This window comes from Aptenodytes patagonicus, chromosome 1 (genome assembly GCF_965638725.1).
Source record: "Aptenodytes patagonicus chromosome 1, bAptPat1.pri.cur, whole genome shotgun sequence".
Classification (NCBI taxonomy): Eukaryota; Metazoa; Chordata; class Aves; order Sphenisciformes; family Spheniscidae; genus Aptenodytes; species Aptenodytes patagonicus.
In genome coordinates this window covers 208,441,574-208,459,789 of record NC_134949.1, presented here as the reverse complement: position 1 = coordinate 208,459,789, position 18,216 = coordinate 208,441,574, and the positions used below count along the sequence as shown (strand labels likewise).

General features: G+C 42.8%; 1 protein-coding gene across 1 annotated transcript in view; it reads right to left on the bottom strand.

The window, feature by feature from the left end:
• Window positions 1-18,216, bottom strand: part of ARHGAP20 (Rho GTPase activating protein 20) — a 63,905-nt gene that overhangs the window by 5,011 nt on the left and 40,678 nt on the right. Inside the window, 7 exon segments of the mRNA XM_076328162.1 lie at window positions 389-578; window positions 1,526-1,635; window positions 3,060-3,221; window positions 6,187-6,365; window positions 11,024-11,206; window positions 13,145-13,211; window positions 17,197-17,274. Coding sequence (XP_076184277.1) covers window positions 389-578; window positions 1,526-1,635; window positions 3,060-3,221; window positions 6,187-6,365; window positions 11,024-11,206; window positions 13,145-13,211; window positions 17,197-17,274 — 969 coding nt within the window.

Here is an 18,216-nt window from a genome sequence, read left to right as displayed (position 1 = left end):
TATCTGTGATGTGCCCCCCGACAGCCAGAAACTCCTCTCCCGATCTCCTGGGCCTGAGAAAAACAGCCAGACCCAGCTAAAATGTCCCAGTATACATCTTTGATTACATCTTTTCCATTTCTACTCTGTCCTGTTTCAAGGTCACCACAACCAGAGATCTTTCTGATGAAAGAAGCACTTTGCTAATACACTGGGTATTGCTTTATGATCTCCCTCCCCTTCTTGCAGGCAGATTATGAGAATGGATTGATGAATGTTTCTGGAGCCCTGATAAGAGGACAAGTCCTGATCTGAAGAGGTACTGACTGTTTTCACGTTTGTAACCAACAGCCTGGTTGAACAGGATGAAGGTTGGTTTGGTTTTTTACCACACTGCAGTGCCTCTTACCTTTTTTGTAAATTCACTTTCTATATCAGGAGTGGAGGAAACAGGAGGCCAGAGCAGGCTAGGTGCAATGCAGATAGCCAGATTAAATGCATTCATCTGGTTCTCTTCAGATCGCATTTGTATACCATGCAGTACTCCAAAGATGTAACGTAAGAGAACAACATTAGCTCTGGGGAGCTGCTCTATTAACCTGAAAACATATACAAATGTAATTCTTCAAATTAGTGACTGGACAAAATAAAACCATTTTCCATAGACACACAAGTCAAGATAATGAAAATACAGAAACAGGGTAACACGGTCCACTAATTAAACCAGGTAGTGCGTCAAAGAGGTGTTCTTGCTGAGCTGCTTTCCCTCACTGTGACACATCTCTGAACAGTTTTCTGGGAGGACAGAAAACACCCTAACACATAATTAAAATTACATTCTGTCAAACTAATGAACCATGTACAATGTATGACATGAAACTGTATTTCACCTAAGTTGCCTGATAATTCACTATTCACTTAACCAAACAGTTCAGTTGTCTCTCCATGCCATCCAGTTGCCATAAGTATATACGTATGTAAGTATGCGTGAGGTCAGCTAGCGTACAAAGCTCTGTTTCCCATGACATGAACTTTGCCCACTTTCCGTTTTATATCACCTACAAGGGTGAAGGCTTCCCTTGTCACTATGCTCCAGTATTTCATTCGCAATTCCATCTTGGCTTCAAAATGGTCACTAAAATTTGAGATGAATGAGGGGGAATATATGAGGTACTGATTTTAGCTACCCTTTCACCCAGGACCCTGAAGTTCCCTGCAGATGATTTTGGGTTTGGTATCAGGCAGAAAACCAGGTCTTGGACAGCGTGTTTATAAATACTATAAATATTTTTTTTCATAAAAGGATATTTCACTTATTTACTGGTATCCACAAAAGGCAGAAAAGCAGGACAAAAGAAAGTCAGAAAATACAGGCAATTGCTTAAGTATTTATGTAAGTTTGAATGCTCTGTCATACACAAAGAAATTTTTAGCATCTATTTAAAAAAAAAAAATTAATTGTAAGTTGTAAGTTGAATATTTGTGATTCTGCATTTTGGGATATAAATTTATAGGAAAAGAATACAGAGAATATAAGTAACTCTACCTTTGGATGTTTTTTATCTTCTCTTCATTATTTCCTTGATCCATCACAGAGACCCACTTATCACAGAGCTGGGATGACAAAATGCTGCCTGGGATATTGCGAAGAAAATCCTTATCAAGAGAAAAGAACAAAACACGTGAACAGCTGTTCTGGAGCGCAGGAGGGAGTAGGAATAAGATACGCACACACAAGAGGATGCATCAGTGGGACAGCACTAGCTGACAAGCATCTTGTTCCACACAGCAATCAAAACCAGCAGAAAATCATCTGAGATAAAGAAGTACTTTGGAATATGCTTAAAGTGAGTATTTTCCTGCCCTTTCCTTGCCCTTTCCTGTCAAAATAGAGGTATTTGGATGCTTCATCTGCTATTGCTGAACTAAAAAATCTGCAGCGGGACCAGTTATTTTGATGCTGCATAATGTCTGTCTTTACTTATCACTTAACTTCATCTGTAGTCCCCGTTTCTCCTCCTTAGCTGACAAGCTCCAATACCACCAGATCATAAGCACTCCAAGGCACCCCTACCTTCCTTCCCCTAATCAATCCCTTTTGGTAATGGAGTACTTACACTAGTCATGGATCGTCTTGCCGCTCCTGTTTCCTAATACCTCAACCACTAGCGGGCAAACTGTTGCAACTTGGGAAGAAGACCAAATCCTAGCTTCCCAAACAAGCCAGGGTAAGGAAAACTATGATGCACATGAATAACACATCTGCTCTTCTAGGGTAACTCTTCACTGTGATAAGTGCTAAGCAGTTGCCCCTCAGTGAAACTTTTACCATGGGATGAGTATTGCACACCAGCACTTTGCATGGTGCAGCTGTCCTGCCCTAAACGCACGTCCTAAATCCACCAGTAGGAAAGTAATTGTGTAAGTCTCACCCATGAAAACCTCTCACATGGTAGCAAGAGGAATGGTTTTCTACAATAAAAACATTCCACTGAAGCAGTGCCTGCTTGAGAATAGAGATTACTATTTCTTTTAAGAAAAAATTACACATAAACAGATGCACTGTACTAAAATGTGAAAAGAAATATGCTAATCCTCCTTGTAGCTGAAATTTTACTGGAGGCTTGGGATGCTTTTTGCACAAGGAACATTGTTTTTAACGTACAAGTCTGTAAGAAAAGATAATGCATGGGAAAATTAATCCAAATATTTTGGACAACACTATACACTAGGGTCTGTAGCGTAGGGTATTACTGATGAGTAAGGGAACAGGTCTGCAAACCTGCCTTTCTACTATTTCACTGACTTTAAGCAAAGATAAAGAGAGTAACAGGACCAGGTTGTAGCTGAGACCTCAGGAAAGCTGGCAGCAAAACAAGCTGGCTAGTTCTCTTCCCCATCCTAATTCAGTGGTAGCCTCCTACTGGAGATCCTCACAATGATAATGTGCCAGCCCATTCTTCTTAATTCAGCTCACCAAGTCCTCTTTGGGCCTGTCCCTGGGGAAAAGTCCTGCTTGTTTGTGCCCGGATCTGCGCTGCTTTCACCCAAAGAGGGGGAAAGGAATGTTCTTCACATACCTTAAACAAAGATGCTGTCACAAATATGGATTCGCAGGCTAGGTCCACTTCAGCGCCTGAATCAAGCTTCTCCTTGAGCTCTTTGCAGGTTTTTGCACTTCCAGAGCGTCTGAAAATACCCTCGGTGGAAGGGCCCTCTTGGTAAAGGAGGGAAAGCATGTCCTAAACAAAATTAAAAGGCAGAAAGGCTTTCTCAGAAATATATTTTATTGTCTAGTGCCATTAAAATGTAATTTTGCCACTTTTGCCACAGGTGAAAACATTTGAGTCCTAAAAAATGCTCACAAATCAAACACAAGTCAAGGCTCACCCTCCAAGCGATGCCAAACTGCACAGCAAAGCTGTGGTCTGGGGCACTGATGTTGGAAAACATCCCTCAGAAATACTGTGCTGCCACTGCTGAGCACTAATGTCCTGCATGACCTTCCAGGATCTGTGCAAGTTTTAACCAAGTCATTTAAATATATAAATACTGTGGTATGGGAAAAGGAGAGTGGTCTACCTAATCCAAAGCTCTGCATCTGACAGAGGCCTCAGCTAGACACCACTTTGCAGGAAGATATGAGACCCATACTGCTCATCAGTGTGTTCAATATTATCACCGACCAGAGACGAAGACTTCTGTTTCATGCCTAATGTCTGAAAAAAATGAGATTTTATCTAAGCTGGAAAGTGCTTTGTTAATACATATCTGCACTTCTACAGCGGATCAGAATCAATTTTTACCCCCTTTGCTACTTGTGAGTGGTATCGCACTCCGTAAGCGGCTCAGGGCTGTTAGCAGGACCACCTCTGGGGCAAGTTGCTCCTGCCTGGGAGGTCACCCAGAGGGAGTTAAAGCTTGGCTCGTGGCTCCTCTGAAGCCAATGAGGCTGCAAAGGAGTAAACAGGTAGGCAGCTCACTACATGAGATATTTAAAAGGAAAGGGACAACAAGCAGATTCCTGCCTAGCTTTTAAAATAACAGGAGAGCCTGATTTCTTCTGCTAAATAAGAGAGGAAAAAGAGCAGAAAAGGAAATGCTGAAATCAGAGACCTCTCCTGAGGTAATATGTATGTGATATTTTCCAGCTGCTTAATTTTCTGCAGTCTCCTGTGGGTCATCTCTCAGACATGCTGGTCACCTCTCCCCAGGCCTGCTCCAAGCGATGTGGAATTTGTCATGTTTGCCTCTTCCGAGGGGGAAACGCGTGCAGACAGTCTCTGGGATTACATGCATGCACACAGTGGTCTGAGGACTGAGTTATTGTAAGAAATGGCAAGAAAATGGACACTGGGAGAGAGTCTGTCATCATTAAACCAAGGTACTGTAACAGTAATGGGTGTAACAGCAGTGGGTTTTGGTGACTTTCCTAGTCTCGGCTGTAACGTGGGTCTTCCTGACACACAGCAATGCAAATAAGTCTAATGGAAACTATTATTTTTACTTTTCTTCTCTAACATTTCTTTCTCGCTCTTGCAGAAGTTGAAAGCCAAGCATTCATGTAAGTGCAGACACTTTGGAGGAGCACCTTTCATGGCAGCAGGACTTGTGTCAGCATTTCCATTTTCTTTGCAGGGATTTAGAGCTCTGGTGTCAAAACAGGCTGAGTCCCACAGTACAGGACCTTAGCGCATGAACAAACGCTTTAAAAATACATTTTGAATAAAATACCCACAAGATAAAACTGGAAAGCCCCCCTTAAAGCAGTAAACCCAGACAAAATTACATGAATTAAGCTAATGGTGAAGCTAACAATTCAGTGTGGCAATGGCTAAAAGAGAGCCCTTCAGCTGTGAAAGCAAGTTTGAAGCTCTGAAGCAGAGATATCAAACATGTCTGCAGCATTCATCCCTGATATTTTCCTTCTCTTGCAGGTAAATCCCACACAGTCCCTCAGATGCAGTATTCCATTCTCCAGAGATGCTGCATGAAATAAAAAGTAAGTTATGTTTTGTGGCATAAATACAGTGTTTAAGATTCAAAGCACAAAGTCTACCAAGCTGTGATTCTATGCTTAGTAACTTTGGGTTTTTTCAGATAAAAATTTACTAATATTTATGTTTTGGAGAAATTTCTGAAATGCAGCATTGGCTCATCTCTCAGACAGAGAGAATGACAGACCTCTGTCTGTCCATCTCTGGAGGGCTTATTTAAATAACTTAAATGATAAAAACGCACACTTCTGCCTCAAAAGAAAATAACAAACCCACACTATTAAAAGACCCGAAAAGTCCTGGTATGGTTCACTATTTGAGCAGTGATAAAGCAGCACATCAAGCACAAGCTTAGGAGACAAACCATCTCTTCCTGTAAACTGGTGTAACCCCACTGATTTCAGTGGGGTTCTGGCAAGTTGTTCCAGCCAAAAGTCAAGCTGTTAGGATGAGGGGCCCAATCCTGCAGGGCTCACTCCCACTCTGTAAACGTTTCAATTGCTGCATCGACAACAGGGCAGCCCTCAGTCCTGACCAAAAATGCCACACATCTGCCTTAATTATGCCTAGGAATGGGCTCTAGGACCACCTTTTTCATGTTCCTGGACTGGTTTTGAGAGCACCCACAGCACTAGCGCTCCCTTGAGACAGGATGAAAAGATGCTCCTGCAGCCTCCGCCTTCCCACCTATTTTTGCAGTGGTGCTGTCAGATCAAAAATGAGGACACGGAGTGCTTGCCTGCCCTGGGATGCCTTCAACAAAGGCTCTGAAACTGTCTTACTTAAGGGCAGGTAGCATTTGTATGCACGCATGGGCTGTCTATACGGGACAGTAGATGGCACTTTTATGGAGTTGGGGATTTTACAGAGATCTTGGGAGTGGTTTAAAAAGTATGTGTGAACGTGGCATTTATTTACACTGCGTAAGTGAGGATTAGGGAACCAGCCTTATAGCGTGGGCTATAAAGAAGAAATAGCCCAGAGCAGCAGACCGATCACATACATTTCTCAAGCTGTTTGTTATTAACCAGGCCTGCCCACAGAGTATGTTAAAAACCAAAGTTCTTGCTGAGAACCACAAATGAGGTTTCCTTCTGGTTTCTCTGCTTGGGTAATTTCAGTGTGCCGTTTACAAAGTATCCCCATGTTCTCATTCACTACACAAAGAAATTCTACCACTGTAAGAGCCAGCCCTGAGCCTAGGACTCACCAACAGGGGTTTGGGCAGGTTGTCATCCTCACAGATGGCTGTTAGCAAGAGGCCAAAGAGCTTCCCAGGAGCACCAGATGTTGAGGAGAGGGGTGCATTGTCCAAGTGAGTGCCTGGGCCACGCCAAAAAGCCCAATTTATGATAGATCTTTTCCTTTTAAATGACTTTTGGCTTACGTCTGGGAAAAGAGAAAGGTGTTTATTAGAAGAAATGCATTTCAATTCTAATTCCAGTATTTGTTTTGCGGTGGTTGCTATGGTTTCAAAGGAAAAAATGTCATGAACTCAACCAACTCCTTGGCATCCGGCTCAGCCTAATCCACCATGCGCATACCTGTGCTCGTGTGTGTGTGTGGAGAATGTGCTGCCTTACCCATGCTCTTAAGAGGATCACCAGGATCTGCACTGCACTGCTGGACCCCAGTGTCAGCACTTACCACTAAGTGCAGAATGGCAAACCTCAGCCCGCTGACTTCACACGGAGCTGGATTGTGCTAAATAACTCATTTCCCATCCACAGGTGCAAAACCACAGACCTTCTTCGGAAAAAAATAATACATAAACACCACTGCCCTCACCTTGGCTTGCTGTCCAGAGGCATCCTAGTTCCCCTGGCAATGCAGGAGAGCACCTGCTCTCCCCACAAGTAACACCAGAGAATGAACTAATGGGGTGAGATGTTTTCAGACCAGGAAAAGTCGCCACCTTTGCTCTCTTCTCCGCAAAGCAAGCATTATCATTAGCGCCCTCGCTCCAATCATTTGCTGACCATGGCCCAGGAATGGTGCCTGCCCTTTAATCAACGCCTTCCAGATGGCATTTCAGCATGCTGGTAACACACTGATGGGCTCCGTTTGTCTTCATTTATTTTAATGTATTTCATGAGATATCTAAAGAGTATCACTAATTGAAGCTCTTATTTGCAGTGCATAGAGAAGGAAATACTGGTATTAGGATACAAAAAGGGTTTTTTTCATATGACCTTTCTCAACATCACCTAGTGTAAATGCTTCTTAATAGCAGAGGCTACTGTTAAGGGTGGGTTGAGACTGTTTATGATGAAAGTGCTAACCAAAAAAGCCCGATTCTGATATATTTTTCCTTTTCTAGATGTTTTCAAAGCCAGTCAGCTTTGATTTAGTAGCTTACCTACCCTGTGCACCTTTCTATTAGCTGGTTCTTCCACCTGGTCAAACATTTTGCTTTCTGCTGTTGTGGAGGGCGGAGGGTAGAAGCAAGGCTTGCAGAAGTAAGAACTCTGGTATAATACCAGATTTTTCTCTCCTATACTTTACTACACTTGTTTTTTAGCCCAAATAGTGATTTTTCATTACACGTCATTCCATTCTAGATCATGCTCCCTTTGGGAATAGGTGGAAGTCTTTTCATTAGAGGCTTACAGGATGAAAAGTTACAGTTTAACTCAAAATGTGAACATATGAATGTGAAAGCCTGATGAAAAATTCTTTTAATAAAAAATAGTAAGGAGGATATACATTTTAAGCAGTCCAAAGCTTCATGAAATATAAGCTTGGCAGTGTCTAAGGCTTTACTTGATACACCATGTTTTGGGAGAGCATAACTAACCTATAACTTTCAAAACAGCAATTTTTCTTTCAGATGAGCTGGATATTAGCATGTGAATATGATTTGCTTCACTTGGAGTTCTGTTCACACAATGGCAAATACATATTGGTGTTTTTTTCTGGCAACCCTGTAGATCAGTGGAAGTAAAAATTAAGAAGAAATGTTATTTTGGAGAACAAGGAATAGCAGAAGTGGAAAACATGGGTCTTAAAATTAGGAACTTTTCTTAGTCTCTCACTGTTTGCTCCACTCTTAAAAGCCATGGCCCAAACTGACAATGTGAGCAAGGGGTAATTGTGATTAACTGCAGCTCTCTCCTGGGACAGAAGGAAATCTTAATCAGTGTTCTTCAACATACCAGGACAGAAACCAATAACTGATGCATGGCAACGAAATGCCATGTCACTTACACAACTAACATTCACTGAACAACAGGAAAACTCATCCTTTTCACATCCCCTTTTCTAAGGGGGTTGAGAAGTCTAAAGGTAAAGAGCAGATGAGAAGGGGAGGAGGTACACTTTCTTTTCCTGAACCTGTGCAAAGTTACAACACTAGGAGAAGCCCAGCCTCCTCTCAGCCAAGACAGATGCCAATTATTGCTCTGCAGAAGTAGTTCCATACAAAAGCATCAGGGCCTTGCTCTGGTGGATTATTCTAGGCCAGAATCAGAAAAAAAGCAATACTTCTTTGATTGCAGATCTTGCTCAGAGCTCACAGCAGCCATTTATTCTGCTCATATTTTACATACAGGGAATTTCTATTCATAGGTAGTGTCCCAGCCATGCAAGTGGCATTTCCTTTTCTTGCAAACTAATCAGAAACTTCTAAATAAAACCTCAGATCTATTTAACAACGTAGCATCCTTTCTGATCAAACCCTTAACTGTCAAACAGTTTTCAAAGACCTCCTTTCTGTATTGAGACCAACTTGTTGACATTTTGCTTTCTCTTTGAAGATGATTAAATAATAATTTGGATTACAGACTAGGCACTGACAACAGTTGGTTCTTTCAAGTTAAACTTTAAGCAAATCAGTATTTACAATACTTTTTAGACATGTGCTCATGAGCATTACTTAATGGCTATGTTTAACTGGTAGGTGGCCATTCTTGTTATGTGCTGAAAGGCTGCAGGTGAGGCAACAGAAACACTCCAGTCCTTCCACACAGTAAATTCTTCCGTACTTTTTTTAAACATCCTGCCAGGACAGCTGATGCAACTACACCACCACAGTTGGTGTCCACACAGCTACTTATTTGACATGACGGCTAGTTGTCAGTCATGTCTGCCTAACCTACAACGCTGCCTAACCATGGTGCATGCTGGTACAACTGGGCAGCTACCCCTTGCTGCCTCCAGAAGGGACAGTGTGTCCAGCACAGCGGTATCAGTGCAGGGAAGTGATGGGAAAGATGATAGCACAGCATGTGTGGCAGTGAAATGTGGGGTTACAGACTCCACTCCCTGTAAATTTGCCGTGTATGTGGTGGAGTGCCTAGTGGTTACCTAACAACAACACAGATTTTGGCTTGCTGACCTGAAGATGAGCTCAAACCCAGATCATAGCCTTGGCTTGCACACAGGTACCCTTCGCCATTTTCCAAAACAAAAATAGATGAGGAGGAGTTAGGAAGAGCACAACAAACAGCACTGTATGCAAGATAAGATAATCTGGTTTGCAAGCAGCCAGACCTATACAACACTTTAAAAGGTTTTGTTCGATGAAAGTAGGAAAGGTGAATGGACTAAAAGCCTCTTTCTCCCACTTAGCGCAGTCCCTGTGCATGACTTGCAGGCTGCCCCAGGCTTCTGCTGCCCCAAAGCCAGCCTCGCCTCCCCTCCTGCGGCTTGCACAGCACCGCTGACAACACATCTGCATTAGAACTTTACAGGCCTGATTTGCATTTCTATTTTCTCTTGCCAGTCAACGTCAGCTGCCAAGCGGGGCCTGTAAACCTAATTACACCCCTTTGCTAGATTGCCTCATTCTTAAAATATGCCATGAAGTAATATATGATACAAATTACTGGGGAAGGGGGGATGAAGGAGTGTGGAAAGGAAATTAATTTATATAAAACGCAATCAATTTCCGGAATAATTTGTAATAGACACTGGTATAGCTTCACTATATTTAATTTCTAAAAACATTACAAATGGATTCTATTCATATATTGTGGGAGATTTTAGCTATTGGGGACTGCACAGGATAACAGTGTGCATATGCTATTATTATTATTATACAGTCATTAATGGTGAAGTAGGGCAGAGTTTCTAATTGAGCTGAGTGTGCCAGTGTGTTAAGCACAATAAAAACACACCATGGGATGCATCCTTGCCCTACAGAGTTTTTAGTCTAATGCCCCAATCTTGTAAAGATCTCCTCACTCGTTTCACTCATGAGCAGTGAGCAGTCATTGCATCATTGATAGCAGAGTACAAAACAGAGAGCAGGTGCTCATATTTTTGCAGCATCAAGGCCAAAGGCAGAAGAAAATGATAGAATCATAGAATCATTAAGGTTGGAAAAGACCTCTAAGATCATCGAGTCCAACCGTCAACCCAACACCACCATGCCCACTAAACCATGTCCCTAAGTGCCGCACCTACATGTCTTTTAAATACTTCCAGGGATGGTGACTCAACCACTTCCCTGGGCAGCCTGTTCCAATGTTTCACCACATAAAATATTACTGTCTTCATTTTACTCAGAGAACTGAAATAAAGACGTTGTATTCCCTCACTTCATCTAGGTACTCAAGTACATGCCTAGGCGTTGCCATGTGAGGGTCCCAGTGAGGCAGGTGTGTAGTCCTAAGTACCTTGTTGAGATAAAGGATGCTGACAAATGCTGCATGGGAATTCTGTGCTGAAGTCAAGCCTTGACTCCTGAACCATAAAACCACCCTGCCTTGCTACAGAGCACGGCAAGGGCTGCAGAGAGAAGCTCAGCTAATAGACTTACAAAAAATTGCAGGGGAGAGAGCTTGTCTTTCTTTTGCTGGTTTTAGAACAACCATTTGACAGGCAGCTTGTCAAAATGTAACTTACAAAGATGACACACATACAACAGCACACTCAAATCAGGGAGAGCTACATTGCAAAATCCCCCGTGCAGCTGGAAGGTACATCTGCGTGCTCCTCTTTGCTTTCCACCCTCCCCCCATCCTGGCACGTTTGCTTTCTATAGCAGAACCAGGGAGGTAGCCAGGCTGTGGGTGAACGACACTGGGGCAAGCGGGGCGACGTACCGTTCAGCTGCTGGCACACGGCCAGGCGGCTTGGCTTCAGCACAAACTGGCACTGCAGCTCCTGGGGCAGCTGCTCTGTCAAGAAGGACCCCTGAAGCTGCCTGGGGCAGGCACAGTGCTTTGATCCATGGGGCATAGCGTCGCGAATGTGGCTCATTTTAATTCCAAAGGGATATTCATGTCCTGTTCAAAGAGAAATCATAATAATCTGTGTTGGATTGACTGGAGACTTGCAAAACTCCATCTGCCTTGGACGAAAAGCAGATTCTGCATGCTGGCCTGCAGCACCTTCTCTCTCAGTAATCTCAGAATTGACGCTTTTCTGCATATTTACACTGGCATAAATCATACACTGGCAGATACGGAGTTACTGTGTGCAGTGTAGTTAAACAGACATAAAAGTAAAATCAGACCTATTACAGCTGTATCACATAAAAGCCCATCAGAAAAAATACAAGTGACTATTTCTGAATTCAGTGTTTATTCTTTCTATTGCTTTACTTCTGACACTGAAAGTTTAGGTACTGGTTACTCATATGGTTCTGGCAAGAAATGAGATTTTGGGAGCAGTCATCTATCAAATTTTTGCTGAGCATGCAAAACCAAAAAAATCCAGTGTGAAAGTGATCTTCCTCCCCTCTCCACGCAACAGCCATCAACTCAGTCAAACGAGACACAATTACAGTTCCTGTCTGAGGCTGGAACAGGAAGGAAACGTTAATCACAGGGCTAATGCAAATGAGCTACGCTCGGCATTAACCAGCATCTTTGGGGACTACACAGAGGCAATTCATTTCTGGAGGAGCTTTCAAAAATGCCACCAGAAAGATATTTTTCGGACTTGTCTAAAGACCTGGCATTTGAAATATATTAAATATGGGTGCAATGTTAAGATGTTTTAGTTAACTTGCACTTAGACTTGAACACTGATAGTGGAATAGACGTTATTTGAAATTATAGGTAGTGTGAAGCTGAAGCACAGTCAAACTCTGCTGCTGATGTCTACCTATGATAAAAGCTGGCCTTACCTAATAAACCTTTGCATAAATATCAAGAACAGCATCAGTTTTATATCAGATTCTTCTTTTCCAAGGATTGTAACTTGAATTTGCAGTGAGAGAGAGTCAGTCAATTAGAAAGGCCTTTCCCATTTCTGAATTCTCTGGTTCTATGTTTAAAACCACGGCTGTGATTTTATCTGAAGAAGCTACACATAATAGTCAGAAAGACAAAGTCTGGTATGTTTCAAAGACAAAACAGTTTGCACTGTCTATAAGGTGCACAAGTTAGACATTTTATAAATATTAATGTTGTCTGACTCCAGCAAAGCATTTGTAGCTAAGGCTGCTTTAAGAAGGAATGCTAAGATTTACTGGGGTTAGATTTGCAGGAGGAAAACAGAAAATCCACAATTTTTTCCTGTTCTAATCATCTGTGAACTCATATAGCACAAGTAATGCCAGGCTTTTACAGGGGAAGGTTCTTAATAACAGGAAGGGATTTGTTCTCAGTGAATCATGGGCCAAAATCAAATCACTCCATCCAATCACTTCTGAGCTTTGGGTTGATTCCTGAGGAGGAAATGTTTCGAAAAGCATTTTAGAAAGTGAATAAGCAATAATTTGCTCCTAATCAGAGGGGAGCTGTCAGCCAGTAAGAGAAATAGAGAATTGGAAAGGACCTCTTGAATCAGTTAACTTGAGTTGCGGAAGAACAGAACATTTACCAAAACTCTGCTGAGTTTTGCTGAGGAGGTAAGTAAACAATGCTATGGAAGTGTAGGAAGAAATATGGTAAAGCTGGACCGGTTCCAGGAGAGGAGGTGACTGAGTGGAGAGGCTGACTCTGTAGAAAGACTGAGGCTCACGCAGCAAAATTGGGGCAGAAATGAACTTTTTCAACCTCTTAGGGACACAAACAGACAATTGCTCTTCAAAACAAAGGATCAGCATCTGACTAGCTCCCCAAATAGGCAAACTTGCGTGACAGAGAAGTAAGAGAAAAAACGGGAAAAACAAAACAAAAGAGGAAACTGAATTTCAGTCTTCTCATTAGTGCTAAAGGAAGCAAGAAATACAAACGGAGTGAATGCTGAAAAACAAAACCATGTCAAGAACTTACCAATAAGAGGGTAAGGAGCATCTTCTCTTCCTGAAATCACCCACAGCTTGTAGTCTTTTTCACAGCCCTTTAAAACCAAAATTAAGAATAAGTTTGTCAGCCATTAAGAACAGGTTCGTGTTAGGTTTCTCACAATATAAGGATAATCTGCACCTTGCCAGCAGGGTCAAAGGAACCCCCTTTACTTTGCTGGTGGCAAATTTGGGCACTGCAAAAGCTTCTGAATTGTGTCCGTCATGTGCAATGCGGTCTATGTGACCAGGGTCCAGCTCTGAGCAGCAAGAGGGGCTGGAGCCCGTCATTTCTGAAGGAAAAGGGGGAGATTTGCCCCAGTTCTTTCACTGCTCCTGGAAGCAGAGGGATAGAGGTCACAGCCTGCCAGGACTCAGGACTGCTTTTGAGGCCAGACCAAGACGTTAGCCATGCCAGACCCTCCCCCCCACCACACAGCTGAGTTGGTCCCCGGCCCGCGTGCCCCCCCACTCCCAGGAGGCTGGAAATGAGGCAGCCCCCAGCATGGAGGGGACCTCCAGCCCCAGGTGCTGCTCCTGGCCCCCAGCACCTCTGTGCCCCGCTTCTCCCTGCTGGCGCTGAGCAGCACCCAGCCCCAAGGAGAGACAGGTCTGATCCCCTGGAGGGATTACAGATAAGCAGCATGAAGCGGAGGCCTGCTGCAGAGCGTGTGGCAGACAGCGGGCAGTTTGTGTGAGCTAAGGTGACCCTTCAGCTCTGTCCTGAGTACCAGGGTAATCGCATCCTCCGGGACATGCTCTGGCACACAGACACCCCCAGCCTCACACCTGAGACCTCTGCTCCACCATCTCTCCAGCTCCTCTACGCAGCTCAGGTTCACCAGCCGACAGCATCCCGTGCCCTGTGCTGGAGAGCAGGGAAGGAGCACCTTTGCCTGAGGCATCAGCCCGCACTGATGATGCCAAGGCGAGGATGGTACCCAAGGGGCTCTTGGCACTCAACGCTGCCCCAAAATCTCCTCATAGGGCTGCTGTCAGCCCTTTTGTGCATCCGTTTTGTGTGGAAGGGCTTGGGAGCACTGGATGGTGCTTTAAGATTGCTGAGCTCTCTTTTAAAATTTACAGTGGAGAGGATAAATTTACATCAAAGGAGACAATTTCCAGAGGATTGGAGAACGTGAACTTCTTTGGGAAAAGCTGTGTAAAACCGCTGACTTGAAAGCAAATTCTAAATATTGCCTTTAGAATAAGTCAATGTTGCAGTTTAACTGAAGACCAGTACAATATTTCAGGTACAACGGTGAGACAATAGAGATAAAAAGAATGACATTTAATATATAAACCACTCTCAGGACAAAAGGTGATAGCAAGTGGATAAACACACTGTATGAAAAGTGATCTATCATACCTTAAATCCCTTTTCATTGACACTGCTAAATCAGGACAATTAAAGTCTAAAAGTTTTCTGGCTACAAAAGGTGATAAATACCTCATGACAGTATTTATTTAGCTCTAAAATTAAATCCTACCTCCTTCTAAACAGATCTGCCTACCATCCTGCATTGTCTGGACCTTCATCCAGTGTCCCCAAAGCTCTTGAGACTCTTTCTACTTGCTGCACACACCTGGTGTAATGCTGATACACCCAATAAAGCCCTCACAGTTTGCTCTCTGACTGACAGAGCTTTCTGGCCCATATTAGCACTGCTGTTAAGTTAGCTAGCAGGGGGCAGAAGGAAAATAAATAGGCTTTGGAGGCGTCTCTGATGCCTCAGGGCAAGCAGCCAGGAGCAAATAAATACAGCTGAGGAGCACAAGAAAGGGTATTTACTTTTCCTTTTAAATATATATATGAAAGGGTTCGTTGCTGTGAAGGGGAAGCAAGGGAAGGGGAAGAGCTAGTAAGAGCAGTTTCAGGAGGCATACTGCTCATCTCTCGATTGCAAATGTTGTCCTTTATGGGCTTTATGAGGCTATTGGTCAGTATAAAGGTGACTGTCCCAGAAAAATCAGCAAGTGTACTTAGAAACCCAAGGCCCTTCTTTCTGCCCCACCTGGTAATTTGGAACAGATGATCAATGCCATTTTGCACGAACTAGTTGTCATTTTACCAGACAAACCACAGAGGGAAAAACCCTGATGTGTTAAACCAGAGTGAACTCAGCCAAAGTAATAGCCCCATTAATCACACAACATGTGAAATGTAGTTTTTATAATTGCCATTGAAAAGCCGTAGAGCTCCTTTCAAGTGGTTCTCTCTGGACATAAATAAGAAACCTTGAGACAGCGCATAAGGAAAAGCTTCCTCGCAGTCAGAACAATCCTACGAGGGGGTTGGGTGTTTGATTGATATACAGGCTACAGCTTAATTTATTTAGCTTGTTTGATTTTATTGCTAATCTTATGATATGCCTCTAATGAAAAAGGCTCTATGCTATGAAGATGCAGTGAAAAAAATGTGGTATATTACTTGGGAAAATAATTCTGCAGGCAAGATTTTACATCTTTCAGATGGCTTTCATTCTTTTTCCACTCGAAATAAAAATGTAAAGAGAAGGAAAGGGTTGATTGTGATACATACAAAAGAACACAAAGCTGAAACCTAACCAGCTCCTCCTCCTGCTCATCTGAAACAAAATATTCTCCTCCAATACTACCATTTTCCCATTTTTTCTCTACACAAAATGAAGAAGTACAAATGACACCTATAAAATGGGTAAAAATGAAACACACCATAGTAAAGACTTGCAGTTGTAATATAGCACAGTCTCTTGATTTTTGGTGCAGACTGGGGTAGACAATGGGATGGATTTTAACACACATCCTATCCTCTTCACCTTGCAGTCCCTCTATCAACTCCAGAGCTACCTTAATTGGATAGACTGCTGGATCCTGAGCTCGGGCCAGAGCCACAGCCCTGGTGTAAATGGGATGTCTGAGCCATAACAAGACAGACAGACAGAAATTGCTGTACCTAGGAAATACCAAGCTAGCAGAATAGGCCCCTGGATACATTAAAAGCCTGTATAAATTAGTGATAATAAATGCTAGGGAAGGCAAATTCTGAGGTTACTCTAACTTTTGCTGGGGGGTCTCCGGAAGCCCCGGGGAAGCACAAGAGTGGCATTTGGTCATATTTGACTCTTCACACTCAGGGCTGTGGTATGGAAAGACTTGTCAGATTCCACACAATGAGATCAACATATACATCAAGACTAAGACATTTTAAAAAAATCTTGTTACCCACGCAGCAGACTGACAGGCCAGTTAAAAAGCTATCATCCAGGAGCTTCTATGACCATCAGTGTTGATTGGAGCCACATTGTGAAACAATGAGAGAAACAGAATAACGGAGCCAGAATTCTTGTCCCTGGCACTGATTCATTACTACACCTGAGGCACTACCTTGTCCAGTTTAGAGCAAAGGGAACCAGTTGAGGCAGTACTTGACCTACTAGAAATCGCTGCATCTACTTGGTGCACTATCCTGCATTATCGTAAGTCCTGTAAAAGCCTTTTTCCAAAACAGTTTCAGGTCATTGCTTAAATTGCATGCATTCAGATTCTGTGCAATCACTCAGTTACATTCATATCTCACATGACACTAAAGGTCCATGGATATTTAGAGTGTCCGATTTGGACACTTGAGAGCAGTGCTTGTACTTGTCATCTGGGGACACAGCTGATCATGCATGTTTGCACATTTTCAAACCAACTAACAAGCAGGTCAGTAGGTTTCCTCTTCACAGTGAAGTATGCAAAAGGAGCTGTATCAAACTCTCACTTCTTGTGTCAAGGTATCTCCTCTTAGGCATCAGCAAAACAGATTTAAAAGAAACTTCAAACATGACAGATCCCTTACAGGGATGAGAGACTTACTCAAAACTTTTAAGGCACTTGATGATCTCTGGAGGTCTATATATTAGCTAGGCACTTTTGCTTCATTTCAACAACATTGAAATTGCTATGATTAAAGGATTTAATTAATGTTCATATCCATAACTTGGAAAAAGTGCGAGAGCAGATTTGATTATTAAAATGACTACAAAAAGACTCATTAAAACTGGTGCAAGGACTTACGTTAATTCCCAGCTGCTGCAGGGCCATAAGAATTACATCATTTGCTGTATCAACATTGGTTACACTTAGGGTTTTTGACTGTGAACAGAAAAAAGGAGAAGGAGAAAGTGGAATTAAAAATTTGCATTTGCAAAAAGTATCTGAAGTGCAATAGCTCTGCATAATTCACTGTTGAAAAATGGAGAGTATCCTGTTAAAATTTTACTTGATAAATAAGTTATACTACATAGATAAAGACCCAGAGGTTTGATTCCTCTGGTTTGTCACATACTTTCTGTATTTGCCCCCCACTTCCCCAACAGCTCCATCAGATGGGAGAGTGCCATGATTACTGGGGACAAGACCTCCACATTAGAATATGCAAAAAGACACAGCCACTAACTGCACTTTAGACACTGCATGAGGGAAACCTAATGGTTTGATTAATTTAAAAGCATACAAGTTTCCTTTGAAAAAAATGAGGTTTTCAGTGAAATAAGAGGTTCTCGTATCAATTGTTAATCATTTCCATCCTTTTCTATTAAGGATCTCCCTGGCAAGAAAATACTGTACACAAGCTGTTCATCTCTAGATCCTTTGCCACTTTCTACACAGACTTCTCAAAGCTAGATTTGGCTTAATACCAGAAACACTTCCTGTGGGTAATCTTTCATTCAGTTAAAATGCTACCTCTCCGGCATCCTCCAGAATCTGCTGATCGACAGTATGGAAAAGCATGGATCTGCAGAAATACTGCTTTCTAAATAGCTACGGTGACCAGCATGAAGTGCTGAGCTTCGTGTTGAAGGAAGTGCCGCTTTCCACAAAGCAGTCTTTCCAGAGTGAAATTTCGGCACCTGCTGCCTGGCACCAGTATTACTCCCGTACAGCTGGGCCATGCTCTGTACCTCTGCACCATGGGTTGCTCTTATAGAGGGCAGCGCATTTCAAACACACCAGGATTAATGACTGCATCCTCAGCACGACCGGGATGTGGCAGCACTGCTGCCACCACCTTGCAGAGGCAAAAACAAGTGGGGA